At 41.7% G+C, this 15,438-nt stretch overlaps 1 protein-coding gene across 5 annotated transcripts in view; it reads right to left on the bottom strand.

Annotated features, from left to right (window-relative positions):
- The window catches only part of SLC6A6 (solute carrier family 6 member 6), a 58,275-nt gene that overhangs the window by 7,865 nt on the left and 34,972 nt on the right, over positions 1-15,438 (bottom strand). For all 5 annotated transcript variants that reach the window (XM_063411822.1, XM_063411820.1, XM_063411819.1 and 2 more), the window contains 8 exons: positions 13,236-13,370; positions 11,222-11,325; positions 10,984-11,108; positions 6,184-6,296; positions 3,649-3,786; positions 2,507-2,609; positions 1,523-1,623; positions 668-838 (listed from right to left, as the gene is read on the bottom strand). In XM_063411822.1, the coding sequence (XP_063267892.1) occupies positions 668-838; positions 1,523-1,623; positions 2,507-2,609; positions 3,649-3,786; positions 6,184-6,296; positions 10,984-11,108; positions 11,222-11,325; positions 13,236-13,370 (990 nt within the window). The remainder of the gene's footprint in view (positions 1-667; positions 839-1,522; positions 1,624-2,506; positions 2,610-3,648; positions 3,787-6,183; positions 6,297-10,983; positions 11,109-11,221; positions 11,326-13,235; positions 13,371-15,438) is intronic.

Here is a 15,438-nt window from a genome sequence, read left to right on the forward strand (position 1 = left end):
AACTGCATAGGGCAAGAGATTTCCTGCAAATCCAAACCTGAGGGAATCTTCACTGTTAAGTCTAAATCAGACCCAAAGTTTTCCAAATAGCAAGGAAACCTGGATCCAGCATTTCAGTTTGAAATAAAATAAACACAAACTTAGAAAGCAAAAAATTGAAGCCCTCTGTCAAGAGGGTTTGACTTTTATTTAGTCCCCTACAGTGAAGGCCATGCCTCAGAGACACACAATCCACAGGTGTATCTGAATTTCTTTGAAATTCAATGAGTTTTCACACAACCAGGTTTGACCTAGGTCTCTCTCTCTCTTTATCTTGCTTTCCCAGCAATTTTCAGGACGGTGCTTCTGTGCCCCTGAGGGCTGCAGAAGAGAAAACTGAGACTCAGAAATACCCCAGGCCTTGAATGTTTGTCTGCATGTGGAGGTAATGATTTGCTAAGCTGGAAGCTGCACAAGTGGGACATGAGTAAAATCACTTGGTGTTTATCTGAGGACAGAAGGCTTTGTGTTTGTTCTCTTTCTACTGTTTGCCCAGAGAACAGGTGATCTTTAACCGTCTTATTTGCCTTACCTGGGCAAGGTGGCAGTTTTCCAAGCATTACTTTGTATAAAACACAACAAGTTAAAGTCCCCCTTCTCCCCTAGACAGACAACTGGTTGTTCTTACCTCAATGAGTGACCCATCTGACTGAATGATGCGGATGACCATCACCATAGGGATGCAGATCATGGAGGAAAGGGCAAGAACCCAGCCCAGGCCAATTGCCCAGTCTGGGTATGTGTAGACCTTGTTGTAGGTCAGTGGTTTATACTTGGCCAAAGAAAAGATAAAGCACCCCTGTGGATGAGAAGGGAAAACAAAATGAGGCTCAAAAATGCTGAAAGCAATAGGGCTCTGGTGCAACCATTGGCCCTGGGGAAGACAGGCAGTGAAAGGCAGAGCTGATGGATACCATATGTATTTTAAACCAATGGGGGAATTATTCTTCCATTTCAATCACTGGAAGAGCATCTGCATCTGCTTATAGCATCTGCTGTGTGACGACGGAGTGCTAAGAGATGGTGCTGAACAGCTGCAGTACACTGCCAATTTTCTTCATGCTCAACTATTTGCTGTACACTGCAAGATTACCAGGATGTTCTTCCCATCCAATGAAATACTGCAAGTCAAGGGCTGCCTCAGACTGCTCAAGTCCTTTTATTACAATGGCCTAGCAGTCCTACATTTTAAAGTAGGGACTGCTCTTTGGAGAGTGAGTTTTCTCTTCATGAATGTAGAATTTTGCCAATCCTAAGAAAAATCCACTTAAACATAGCCAACTGCAATTTGTGCAGGCACAGTAGAGACTAGACAGCTGTCACGTTAACAGCTGACATCTGAGAACATGGTGTCTTTGAGAGTATGTTCAAGCCTTCAGCCTCTCTTTGCAAACTGGCAACAGCCTTCCCTTGAAGAGAAGGAGTAAGAGGTGGCTTAGCACTGCCAAGCATAAGACTTGAAAGAGCACAGGTCAGTACTCACCACACAAAGAACTGGTGTGATCACAATCCAGCTCCATTTCATCCAGGGACCAGGTCTGTATCCAATCATATCCTCAATGGCATCATAAATATTATCAGCGCCTGTAAGAATTGAGCAAATAAAAGCCATGTAAACACTGTAGGGTTAAAGCTGCTTTCCTAGGCTCCTCAAGGGGGATTTAAAGGGAAGATGAGGGTGTCAGATGTATTCTTCAAATGCTTCCCACAGCTGTGAAGTCCAAGATGATTTTCTTGAGAAGCTCAAAGGTTGAGGGACTCTCTCATCCCACCCTCCCTTCATTATTTGGCTGCAGGAGTGTGATGCTAATCTCTCCTGCTCCCATCACACCCCCTCTCCTCCCTACAGATTCTCTCTTCCAGGAGGGATTACCATTGGAAAGACTTGACAGCAAACGGTGCACCTGCTTCTACAGACATCTGACTTTGTTTGTTTTGCTTTTCTGAGGAGATGGAATACATGGAGAATCAGACAAACAACCAGTCCAAATCAGCAAACATCTGACTGTTCCCCAGTCACAGCTCAGGCAGCCACAGAGGCCACTGTCACACCATGGTGCTTGGCATTGCCGAAAGCAAGGGGGCAGAACAGACTTTCACCTCTCGTTTTGTACTCTCTGTTTGGTTGGCTTGTCCCTGCAGACATTGCAGCTCTGGAAGGAAATTCTCTGAGAGGCAAACAGAAATTTTCATGGTTGGCCACACTTTCAACTCTCACCGCTAAACTTAACACATGAAAATGCTTAATTGTGCCCTTATTAATTAGCAATGGAAGAATACTTGTTTTTTACTGGAAAAAACACTGAAGGTTGGATTCATCCCAGATGCAAATTTGTATCCAAGAGGCCAGGGCAAATCTAGATTAATGGCATGTGTCTGTTGCTGGGAAGAAGACTCTGGGGTGTCTTGGCTAGCAAAATTGTCATTGACTCATCAAAAGGTATCAGACGAAAGGATTCTCACTTACCATAAACCCAGGCTACAGCAATACATTCAAAGAATGCAACCCACAAAAGGCATACACCACTAGCTGCATAGTAGTCAAAGAGTTGAAAAACATACATGCCACCCTGTAAAAGACAGACACAATTGGCTAAGATCCAAGAAGGAAAAAACCCCAAGAATTCAGGCCCAGGTCCCAGTAACATCTACCAACATATCCCAATGACTACTGTCCAACAAGAAGCAGCACCTAGCAAATGGGTAAGGTAAATATTTGGCATTACCTTCCCCAGGGAATATGCATGTTTATTACAGAAATAACTCCAAACAAGACAATGATTAAACAAAATCAAGCCACGTAATATAATCTACTGGAACACTTAAATTTTTCCTTCTTACAAGTATTTTAGGATAGGCATTTAAAGAGACAAATGGTTGCCTCCTAACATTAACACCTTAAAAAGAGTAAAAATGGAAGTTACTTCATCAGGAGGGTCTTCATTTATTTATTGAGTGAAAGGGCTACTTTAATGAAAATAGATCATTTTTTCTTTTATAACACTATACTCTGCTGTTAGACTCTGCTTTTACTATACTGCACTTTCATTTGAAAAACTGTGGGGTTTGGGCATCTTTGTTACAGGTGCTGTTTTACCTCCCACAGTCATGCTCTTCCAGTTGTTTGTAAAATCTGACTTGGATTTTATTTTGAAGATAAATATCACAACAGTGCAGGCACTGGAACATATTCCTGTCTTGTTTAGACTAGAATAAATCCAGTGGTATTTAATTAATTCAAATCTGTGCAACTAAGATAAAAATCTCTTTCCCTGCATGCCACTGGATGGGTACTTAATGGGCCCTGCTGAAGGTTTCCTATATGTTTCATTATTTAGGACTAGCTGTTAATATTCAGACTCTTGTTGACTGGTACCTGAGATCAGATTGAATTTAATGAGATTTCATGTTTCTGTTCCTGTGACTGAAAAGGGAAGGGATATACAATTCCCATTCAAAATGCTTTCAGGTCTAGGGATGAAAGATGCTCTGTCCATGTAAAAAGCACTTCTCCTCCAAGCAGTTAATTCTTTGCAGTCTCAGTCATAGCTAAAACTGGCTTGAAAATGGCTAAAAAAGAAGGCAATTTGCAGCACTGGTACCACTTACCTCAGTCACCATAGTTAGTCCCAGAAGATAGCTAAGGAAACACACTATAGCGATGAAGATTTCCCGTCGGTAACCCTTCCTTAGGAAGGATGGGTGCAGATCAACTAATGACGTGATCTGTCCTTCAACTTCAACAAACTGCAGGGGAAAACAGCACAGAAATGACTTGAAGATTGCCTGCCACACAGTTCACCCAGGCTCCTGCTTAAACAAATCCTCCCCAGCAACACCCCAGCCCTGTGCTCTGTGCTGCTCTCAATAAAGACATAGAAACCATTCCTTTGTAACCCCGAGGTTGGAGCGTGGGGGGAGCTTTCAGGCTGGAACAAGCTTTTAGAATTTCTTTTTATTACCTAGAAGCCTTATGAAGGCTTTTATTACCTAGAAGCCTTAAAAAGGGGCTCTGTAAATGCAAGCCACAAGGATGAAGGAGGCACTTATGTGCCTGATGACAGGAAGGCACTTATGTGGCTTTTATGCTGTCACTGTTCCAGATGAACACAGGATGTGTTCTAGAGAAGAGGCAGAGGGAAAACACTCAAAAAAGTCCAAGCTAGTCCCAGACTTTTTCTGATGTGCCAAGAGACGTCACAGATACTAGTTAGGTTAATTCCACAATTTGATATAATTCTGCTCTTGGGTTTGTTAGTGAAAATCCAGCCAAGGGAAAGCAGACTGTGATGTGAAACAGCTTGACTGAACGTGTTCTTTGTGGAGGTGTGAGTGGAGTATCTCTGGCTGAGGCTCTGGGTACTTCTGCAGCAATTATGGAGCTGTTCATACAGTCCTCATTCAATGATCTGGCAAACTATTTGCACTTGAAAACCAAAAATGAAACTCTGAATAGATGAGCTAAAAGTCTTTATCTCACTTCACTGATAACTGTATTTATATTTACTTGCCTTTGGAAAACTATACAACTGTGTAACTTGAGTTAAGCAAATAACCCAAACTAGATTTGAATAAAAGTTTAAAGTTAATCAAAACCCAAATCTTTCTGCACCTGAAGGAAAGCAACTGCTGAACTTCCCCAAGTAAAACCATGGAAGGGATCTTTTGACTGATCTGTGCTTTCAACCTGGCAAGATATTAAAGCACCAAGCTCACTGAAGACATGAGGATATGGATTGGAGGTATCCACCAAGGCTGCCTTTGTAGAAAACCTCTTCACTTTAAGTAGATACATCATCCTAACTAGTAACTTATCATGGGGAACCTAAGACAGAGATTATTTCAGAAAAAGCTACATTTTCCTACCTCGCACCTCATTGCTCTTACAGTGCCCAGAAATGCCCTGTAACAACCCTCCCCTCTTCCTGAAGCTCTATTTTGGAAATACACTGTCCTACAAACAGATTTCGTCCTCCACCAAATTTTATTATCTCCTGTCCTGTTACTTTGACTTGTGTAAAACTGGTTTTCTTTTTAAATGCAACCCTTTCCTTTGAGATGATTTGATCTGAAACTGCTCTGGCATTCCAGAAACCTGCTTGACTGCACTCCAAAAAAACAGAGGGGTGGAGGAGAGAAATTAAGCGCTCCAATTAGTTTTAATCATTCTGCGCAGTGAGGAGCTTTTTAAAATTACTAGACAGCTTCCAATTTGCATAAGCATAGGGTTGCTGAACCACAGCATTGGGTACTTTCACATTTACTTAGGAGCAATTGAGAGTTGCTCACTAGAGTTCAAAGATTAAGCCATAAAGAGGTTCATTGACAGTATTTAGTCCAAAATTCCTACAAGTAACTATTGGGAAAAATAACCTAACTTTCTGACTGAACTTTTTGATTTTTTCATGCTCGCTAATTAATAGCAGTGTGTGCTATAAAATTAGTACAGTTGGAATCTGAGATGCTTTCTGGCCTGTTTGGAGGTTCTGAATGCTGCTGACGTGCAAGTCAGCAGGATCCCACATTGCTCAGCACCTCCAAGCCCAAGGCCACCAAAAAAGGCTGCAGCTTTCAGCTCTCACTGTTCTCAAAGCCACCCTGGATATACTGCACAAAGCATTATGTGCTTTTTTTGTACCTCATGCTGACTTTGCTTTTCTTTTTTGGCACTTGGCAACCATCAAAACTCATACTCCTAATAGTTATTAATTGTTAGTTTTTTAATGATGGTGTCTACACCCTGCAGGTGTTCACAATGGCACAAAGTACTCTGTGGAACAGACTGCTGCAGACCTTTATGTTTTAAAATGATTAGGCTTTTTTTCCCAAAGTAAGAAAATACTGTGACCAAAATGGTGGTATTTTGTGGCCAGACTAGGACCAAAATTTAGGTTAGGGAGTACTGCCCTAGTGTGGTAGGGCACTATCCCTTGATTTGACAAAGATTTACTGAGCAACACAATATTATGAATCAATAGTTGTAGACTCATCAAGTGCAGCTCCTACACTGAAAAGAAACCCAGATGAATTCCTCTCAAGCAGCATTAGAGATATTCTCTTCTTGATTCATGCCTGTAAAACCAGCTTTTCTCAGTCAGCAGTGCTGACACAGTAAGTCACACATCCATTATCCATTGTACTAACCTGGCTATCCAGTCCAAGCAACAGAAGCATAATAAAAAAAAGGATTGCCCAAAAGGTGGGCAGTGGCATCATGGACACGGCTTTTGGGTAGGCAATGAAGGCCAGGCCTGGACCTAGAGAAAGAGAAAATAGGGAGGGGGGAAGGGAAGGGAAGAAAAGTAGTAAGTACCAGCTCTTTGGTAAAGGTAGCCACCCTCAAATTCAGGAATGCCTGGTTCCGTTCAGATAAATCCAAACGCAGCTGGAAATACCAGAAATGAAATAGTTTGGCTCTTTTATCTGAAATCGAAGCACGCATGACTACAGCAGAAACCACAGGCAAACCCCCGAGGCCAGTGCTAACAGATCTTCAGTTTTAACATCTGTCTCAAACATGCCAGTAATGGAGGTGTCCTACACCTGCCCTGCAGGGACATGGAACAGTCTTGGGGGCCAGGGGACAAGGGGTCACCCAAGGGAATGGCAGAATCCCACTGCTAGCCCACATGGTCATGGTGAAGATGATGATGATGAAACTTTTGCATGCAGGGAAGAGGACTGCTACAAACATTCCCTGCATTTCTGCTAATGCAATTACTGCCTCTCTCTGTAAGCAACCTACAAACTCTGCATGGCTTTTCTGAACTGGGGTTTGCACTCCAAGGAGTTTGCTCCTTCTCTTCTGCAAACCCTCCCTGCTGCACTGAGTTATCAGGCTACTCTTAATTTTGTCAACTGAAAATTGAGAAAACTGCTGTTAGGAACTGCTGGCGTGTAAAATCTCTCTGTGTAAAATTGCTTCCGCATGCTGTTACACCCTCTGCCCCTATCCAGGCCAGCCTACATGGACCTGCCACAGTGACACTGAGCATGACCATCACCACCCCCAGCGGCAGGACGGGCTGCAAGTGCAGGAGGACCAGTGGGGCTGGGGCTGGGCGCTTGGGGCTGGGTGCCCAGGTTCTCTGCTCTGGAACCCAAAGTGTCTTGCCTGCCCTGTGACCAGGAGTCACCTCACTTGTACCCACACACAGAGCAAAGGTGCAGTGCTTGTCTCCAGAGGCCCCCTCACCTGGAGCCAGGTGCTACCAGTGTCCTTTGTGAGAGCTTTTGTGGGGAGAGGAAGAGCCCTCCACCAGTGGGAGACAGGAACACTGGCAACTTGGCCTTTATGGCAGGCTCTCAGAGGCGATGAAGAAATTTGGTGAGGCTGACAAAAAATTCTGAGGGTGGATTACAGTTCAGAGTGAAACCAGGAATACCTGGTTCATCTGCTTGTTTACTTTGAGGAGCCTTCAAAGTGCCAGTTTTCAAGTGGATTCATGTAATTTTCAATAGGAAAAGGATTTTTTTTAAGATGTTGCAGTGTGGGGCCAAAAATTCTTATCTCTGATCTGTATGGAAAAATCTCTAACACTGCTCTTCCTACCTCCCACTTTGTCTTTCCAACAAGAAAGATGGAAAAAAAAGCAAGAGAAAGAGGTAAAACAAGATGGCTTTTTTTCAAACTAAAGAAAACTTTAAGTCACTGAAAGTATTTGAACATAAATAAATACAAATTAGCCAACAATCAAACAACTAATTTTATTTTAAATGAAACACTAATAAGATTTTATATGACAGAAGATACCAAAAAATTGATGAATGTCTCAAATTTTGGGGAGCTTTGCTTTTTTTCCCCCTTTATTCAGTGGATACAGTAGAACCTCTCTGAGGGAGAGTTGCTAACAGATGGCATTTGCAGCTGATCTGTGCAATTGATGAGACAGATGTAAAACTACTCTTCTCAAAATTTGCTGCAATTCTGTAAGCTTTGGCCAATGAAACTATTCTTGCACTGTGATACCAACTAATACCAAGTGCCCTGAGCCCTGAGCTAATTTTGATTTTCCTTTGAAACGAAGTGTTGAAATAGAAAAATCCATGTGAAAGAAAATGTTCCTGGCAAGCCCTCAACTGAAACATAAATAATCTAAAAATTGTATTTAATTTAAAACTCTGTTGTTTTGAAGGGTGTTTTGCAAAAGTGAAGCACTTGTGGCTGCTATTAAAAGCCAGTGAGGACTGCCATGATCCCAGCCCACGCACTGGCTGATTGCCATGGGTTGCTGTGGCATGGCTGGAGAGCTGCAGAGGCAGAGACCAGGCAGGCACCAGGAAACCAAAGGCACTATTGTAACCTGAATTCGTTTGCAAATGGAATTAAAAAAAAAAAAAAAAAAAAAAAAAAAAAAAAAAAAAAAAAGAAAAAAAAAGAAGAGAGAGAGAGAGAGAGAGAGAGAGAGAAAAAGAGCAGCAAATCTTGTGCTGGTCTAACAGTGCTACAAAGTAGCACTGGGTAGTAAAGTATTTTTTCCAGCCAAACAGATTAAACAGAACTCGTTAAGGTTTTGTTGAGCCCCCACTGCTTTCCTCTCTACCTTTAAAAGAATTTCTGAGAAGAAAAAAAAAAGCCATTTATTTAAAATCTGTTTTCACTGACGAGTCAGAGAAGTCTGAGTTAACTGGTGAGTAAACCTGCTAAAGCCAGTGAAGGCCAGCAGTGAGCAGTGCTTTCAGCAGGAGCCAGCTCTGGCTGACAAGTGTGTCCCAGGCACACGGCACCAACACTGAATTTGGCACTGGAAAAAAATGTGGCCATGAGATTTTTCTGTCAACAAATTTGTTGATGTTCCTGTGGCTTTCAGGAGGGCAAACAAATAGTGTCATGGATAGGGCAGGAGGAATTTAACTCACTGGGCAGAGATGGGGTCTCAGCCCTGCGGACAACATCATCTGCCAAGTGCTGCAGCCAAGTGGCAGCACCTCTGCTTGCTTTTTCCTGACCAGGGGAGCAGTTCTGACCTTCCATCAAAAGAAACCAAAAAAGGCAAGGCCAGAAAAGAGAGGCTCAAGCACCTGCTGGATCCTTCTGTGCTGAGAAGAAGCAACTAAACTTCTCCCAGAGCCCCAAGCAGGTCCTGGGACACTCATCCCAGGGAGACCAAATGTTTTCAGTAGCTCTGCACTTATCTGAGAAAGGCAGCAAGAAAACACAAGAGAGGGAAGTGGTTCAGATACTTTTGGATAATTTCAGTTGTGTTTACTGTCATGTAAAAATGTTCCCTAGGACTGAGGCAAAGACCAGCAGTGATGGGCACCCACTGTGTGGTGAGACAGTTGCAATCTCTGCCCATCGGTGACATGGATTTAAATAAAGGACTAGGCAACAAAACATGCAAAAAAAATCAAAATCCAAGTTCAGAAGCTAGTACATGCTCTTGCTGTCCTTATAATAAGCTATTAAACCCCTCCTTTAAAAAAATGCTTTGCGAGGTATTGAAAAAGGCTGTTTAACCACTGAGTTAATTTGTGTTTAAGGATTACTTAACAATCCAGTGTTACTATAGAATTGTTTAATCCTAGAAATGTCAAGTGACAGGAATGTAGCTGCCTCTATCAGAGATATAATATTAAAAATTAGAATAAATATAGACCAGATAAAAACCTAATGTACAAATAACTAAAAAACACTACTTTTGAAATTGATCCACCTACATTTAAATAAAAAAAAATAGGGCTATTTATGAATCATTCAACAGGATTATTCCCTTGCTTTCTGTTTCCAAACAAAGCAATCAACCTCTGATCAAAATAAGCATTATGGCCAAGATTGTTACTAATTGCACTTGCAAGAGCTATGCCAATTGCAGCCACCCAAGAATCCAGCGGTGCCGTCAATGTCATTAGTTTTTCATTAGCCCTTGTGTAGTGAGACATTTTTCTTAAAGACTTTAATCCCAGAGCCATGTGATTAGAAGATATATTGACTTTTTCATTTTAATAGCATGTTTGCAGAAGAAAGCTTTCAAATACTATGCAGGTGAATTACAAGGGCTCAAAAATTAGAAGGAAATAACAAAAGTGCACTCAGGTGACATTGTTATTACTAGAATCTGATTAGCTTTAAACCTCATGGCTGTCAAAGCTTGATTCATTTTTTTTCCATGGTAATTCCCAACTAATCTGTCTGTTCTATGTGAAAACACATGGTTACACCTGCCCTCATGGACTAGGAATGCACAGAAGAAAAACAAAATCTGTTTTGTTTGAGATACAGTCACAAGCTATGAGGATTGAGCTTCTGCATGTGCATAGCTGGATGTTAATGGAAGGTCACTTTCTGAAATAAGAGAGGAACTTAAGTGTACATCAGGTTTCAAAATGGACTTTGACAGTTCTGTCAACCTCACACTGAAGCTACAGAGCACAAATGCAGGATTGCAACAGCTAGAGTTCCTGCGGGTGAAATGGTCCACAAAATCCTGGAGACAGAGTTCTCCAACTTCTCTTGCCTTGCAGTGACATTTGGAAATGTATGTGTGCGTGTGTCCCTTCAAAAGGCCAAGGTACTAGAACTAATCCTGTTCTAGTGCTGTGAGCAAGCAACACTAAGCTTGAAAAATACATAAACACTGGCAATTTGCATTTGAATGAAAATAAAGGTAGTCTGAAAAGAAGGATGGAATAAATTCTTGAATCAATGACATTCTGGACCCTGGATAATGGTGTAGTTATCTTAGCTTTAATCTTAACTCAAATGTGTTAGCACACTCTAGGAAGTTTGTTTGCTGTCCTGTTAATCAAGACAGAGTAGACAGTACAACCCCAGCTAACCCTCACTGCTCTAGATTAAAGCCCAAATCAACAACATGCTTATTTTTTCTGGCAATTATGGGAAATCTTGTTCTATCACTTAGATGTTAGCTGATTGGGTCTGCAGAACTTTGCTCACACGCTGGGCGGCAGTGCCCACCACCACTGCCACCAACACCATCGTACCTGACTCTGCCACATCAGCAATGTTCACCCCTTGCTCTTGTGCCATGAAGCCCAGGACGGAAAAAATTGCGAAGCCAGACACAAAACTGGTACCACTGTTCAGGCATCCCAGCAGCAAACAGTCCCTAAGTCACACATATGTCATGGAGCAAGTTAATTAAAAAAAAATTAACCCATTGTCCCTACTTTATTTACATAATTTAGCTAAAACACTAAACCCCCTTGGATGGAAACTTGCCTATAGCAGTTGTATTTGTACTTGTTGTAGCTCCCCAGGGAAGTCATTGCTCCTAAGCAGATTGCATATGAGAAGAAGATTTGTGTCCCTGCATCTATCCAGACCTGAAGGGAAAGATAGAAATACTGTTACTACCAGCATTGTTGCATTGTGACAATCAACACAAACATACAGTTCAAACTAAGCAAAATCAACAAAAAAATTGTTTCCATTGAGGGTGAGAGCTAAAGGACCAGGGATACAGGGAAAGAGAGCAACACATTCACAATTTTGGCTTTCACAAGGAAAAGAAAATTGTTAGCATCAGAACCCAGAAGAACATAATCCGTACAATAGTTCCTGTTTCCCCTCCCCAGAGATGCTCAGTATTTCTAGTTTCTTAGTTATTCAGCTGATCCTTCCTGTTGGCGCAACAATAAACGTGTTTCAGTGCAATAGGAAATGCAGAAGTATTTACAACATTGCTCATTTCTCTTGTAACTCATTTCAGTTAGAGACAGCCAACAGATTCCTTAAACTGAGGGTGAGAAAAGCTTGAGAAACAGGTTTGTGTATTTGGCTTGTTTATTTTTCTAGCTTTCTGGTTGTTTTTGTACCTGTTCAAATGCAAGATAAAAAGTTGTAGGGGTGGGGGGAAAACATGCAAAATACAATGCACTTTATAAGATACATATCTGATCTTGTTCTCATGACTCTCTGTCCTGATTACATTAAAAAACACACATACAGAAATAACCGTACACTATGAACTTCTTGGATAGTAAATACATAGAAAGCTATCAAAACACATCCTCTGAATCCCATCTGCTCTCTTCTTTCTGCAAATTCAAGTCTGCTAACACCAGTGGAAACTACCAAGGAGTTTGAGTAAGTGAGAATGTAGACTGAGGACCCTTACCTCCTCCCTCCCACCATCACTTCCCAGCACCTTGCTGACTACTGCCTCCTCAGAGTGATGCTTTTGCTAGACCGTGGGTGGGAGCTGGCCAGCTCACATGAACCTCTCCTACATTATCTGCTGATACTCTGGTTAGGGCTAACAGTAGATCATAAAAATGATAGGGTCCCATAAAAGAAGATTAAGTCATAAAATATAATGTCTCCTGTGAAAAGGGTGTTTTGTAAAGGAGGACAAGACTAGACAATTAACCAGATTTTCATATTTCTTTCAATTGCCCTTTTCCTACTTCAGTTCTTTAGTGACCACTGGAGTTCTATTTTAACCAAATACTCATTAGAAAGAAATAACAAAGACATGTCATTTCTTATCACTCTGACCAATGTTTTATTATTTTCAAAGATTCCTTGTTTTATTTTCTTTTTTCATGGGGGAATATTCTATTTTTTTTTCTTTCTCACGTGAACACTCTTGGCTGAAACAATGCTGATCTACTCAAGTGCCCCATACTTGCACTCTGTAAGCACAGACAAAATTTCTGTCTGTACAGAAAGAGTAAGCCTGGCTCCCACTAGCCAGGGCCATGCAAACAGTAGTTCCTGTGCCTCAGAAAGCATTTTCTCCCCCTTTGCATGGCTTTTCATTCTTCTATAATTTCATTCACTTCTCTCCCAGTCTCCTCCTATTGAGCAGTGGGAGACAAGTGAGACTGGTACTCACAGTTGTCGCTTGTTGCTCCATCTGTGAAGCTCACGTGTCTCTCCTTTGAAACTAAAGACTATCCTCATTAAAAAAATGCATCTCCCTTACCTTACCAACAAGAAAGCTGAGGTTGTATAACGGGACAGAGCCTACAGCCTCAGAGTCCTTTGACACAAAAAAAAATACACACGCATACACACACGAACATACACATGGAAAGATGCATTAACACATTTAACAGTGACCTTCTCAAGCAGATCTCTGGAAAACATAACCCAGCATTAAAGTTCATGCTATATTTGGACCTCTAAAGACTGTGGAAAAAAACCTGAATGCCATTACATCAGCACCATCACCCTCCACCATCCCCCTTTGCACAGGAAATCATCCCACTCCCCACTTCTGGTTCTGTACCTGTGGGTCAGCTAACCGTGAGATATCAGGGTAGAGATAAAACTTGATGCCTTCTGCAGCTCCAGGCAGGGTCACACCACGGATGAGTAGAACAAGGAGCATGATGAATGGGAACGTGGCAGTGATGTACACTACCTGGAAAGAGGAAAAGAAAAAAGGAATGTTTAGTCTGTGGCAGCCAAAGCTCCAGTGCCAAGAGAGGTGTAACAATGGGAATTCAAAGCCCCCTCATACCTAAAAAGGGTCCAATCTGAGTTTCTGTGTCTACTTTTAGTTTAATGGTCTTTAACACCTTATTGCCTTAGGCCTGAAGGCAATGCATGAATCCCTCCAGAGGGCCCAGTCAATGGTCACATCACTCAGACATGATTTTATACAATTCATCACTTTTGTTCAAATTCCGCCTTTGCATTTGTCCTCCTCACATGACAAGTGCACCTCTGCCAGGGAAGTGGAAAGGTTTCCTCACTGAGGGCCCCTGAAACATTACTATCTCACTCTTTATTGGAACTTTAAAACTTGTAAACTGCAAACTGTTTCGCAAGCTCTGCTGCTACTTCTGACCTTGCTGTGCAGCCCCACTACTGCTCCTACAGTCAGCTTCCCCAGGGACTGTGCTCAGAGATTAAGGTAATTTAGTCTGTGCTCTTGTGTCTCCCTTCCCATCTCCTTGAACACACCAAGCCCTTCAGGTTGGCATCAGCCAATTTCCAGTCCTATAACTTCGTTCTTGCCCTTGCTGCCTATTCAGCAACATCATTACGGGAAACTAAGGCTCTATTCACCCAGTTTGAAAATATGTCTTCATTATCTTTAACCTCTATTCCCACTCTCTTTGAATAACAGCCTACTTCTTCTCTTCTTGTTATCTCCTAATTCATTTGATGAAAGAGCCCTTTGCTTTCATCTCTAGCACGAGGGTTAATTGAGCTTGCATTTGGACAGTTCTATCTTTAGACCCACACTTTTTGACCTCTAACATTTTGCTTTCTTTGCTCATCGGTGCTTTCTCTCATTTTTTTGTATAACTGCTGTGCTATGGTCACTACTGTCCAAGAAAGGGCATTTTTCTTGGAGTCAGATGATTCCCCCAGGTAATTACAGTTTGCTGCCATGAGTTAAAATGTATTTTTATTTTCCAGAATTTGCTGAACTACTGCAAGGTTCCAGGATGCTCCATTTTTCTTCATAAGTGTGTCCTCTGAGATTAATAAGGAGAACTCAAGGCCTGCATTGCCATAATAATTCACTGATCTGGGTTGATTTAATGGAATGAAAGGACATTTTTTTCATACATGCCCTTTTTAATCCTCTCTTTGAATTTTCTGAATATTTTACACAAATAAATGTGTATGGCACATTAGCCTAGTTTCACCAAAATCAGGAAAAAAGGGGGATTTTTGCACCTTCTTATTTTTTTTTTAAATAAGCCAAGATTTTGAAAAAATAAAAATTTTCTTAGAAAAGAAAGAATTTTGACGTATTTGCAGGAACTGAATGAAGAAAAACTCACTGAGTCTTTGCACTGCAGGTAGAGATTCTCTCACAATGGTGCAGGAACTTTAAAGAACAAGCACATTATCTAAAGCTTAAGCATAACTAATATTTTTCATCCAGTTTTCATACTTATTTGTCCAATGCTTTACTAAAAGGTTTTAAAACTACATCTTCCCCCCACCCCCACCCTGCTCTCCAAAGAGCCATTAACCCACCGGAAAGCAGGGAAGTGCTATAAACAACCCTCTGCTAAAGTAAACTAGACTTCTCAAGCAATTCAAGTCCTCCATTAGAGTTTACAGTTTACTTTTGTTTGACCCCAAAGCTAATGGAGTCACCCGGAGACTGTCCAATGGTTTTGTTGGTCTTTGGCTGCACACCCGCACGAGCGCCGACGCCACAGAGAGGGTGAGAGAATTCCTACCTGCTGCCCTGTTTTACACATGACACCATTTTTCAGGATTTGCAGAGAGCACAGATTTTTAGATAACTGATTTTAACAGGCCTGTTTTCAATCTTTTATCTTCATGGGATGTGGAAATGGTGCCACAGGGAGCTTGGAACGCCTCTCTGTGCTACTGGAGCCTTTACTGAGCAGACACCAGGGTTGCCAAAGGTGCTGCAGAAATGTTCACTTCTACCCTGCTGCTGCAGCAGATTTACTGCATCCACCTTTACTTTAAAACTTGTACAATCTCCTCACTGA

The sequence above is a fragment of the Prinia subflava genome, chromosome 14 (assembly GCF_021018805.1).
Source record: "Prinia subflava isolate CZ2003 ecotype Zambia chromosome 14, Cam_Psub_1.2, whole genome shotgun sequence".
NCBI classification, from domain to species: Eukaryota; Metazoa; Chordata; class Aves; order Passeriformes; family Cisticolidae; genus Prinia; species Prinia subflava.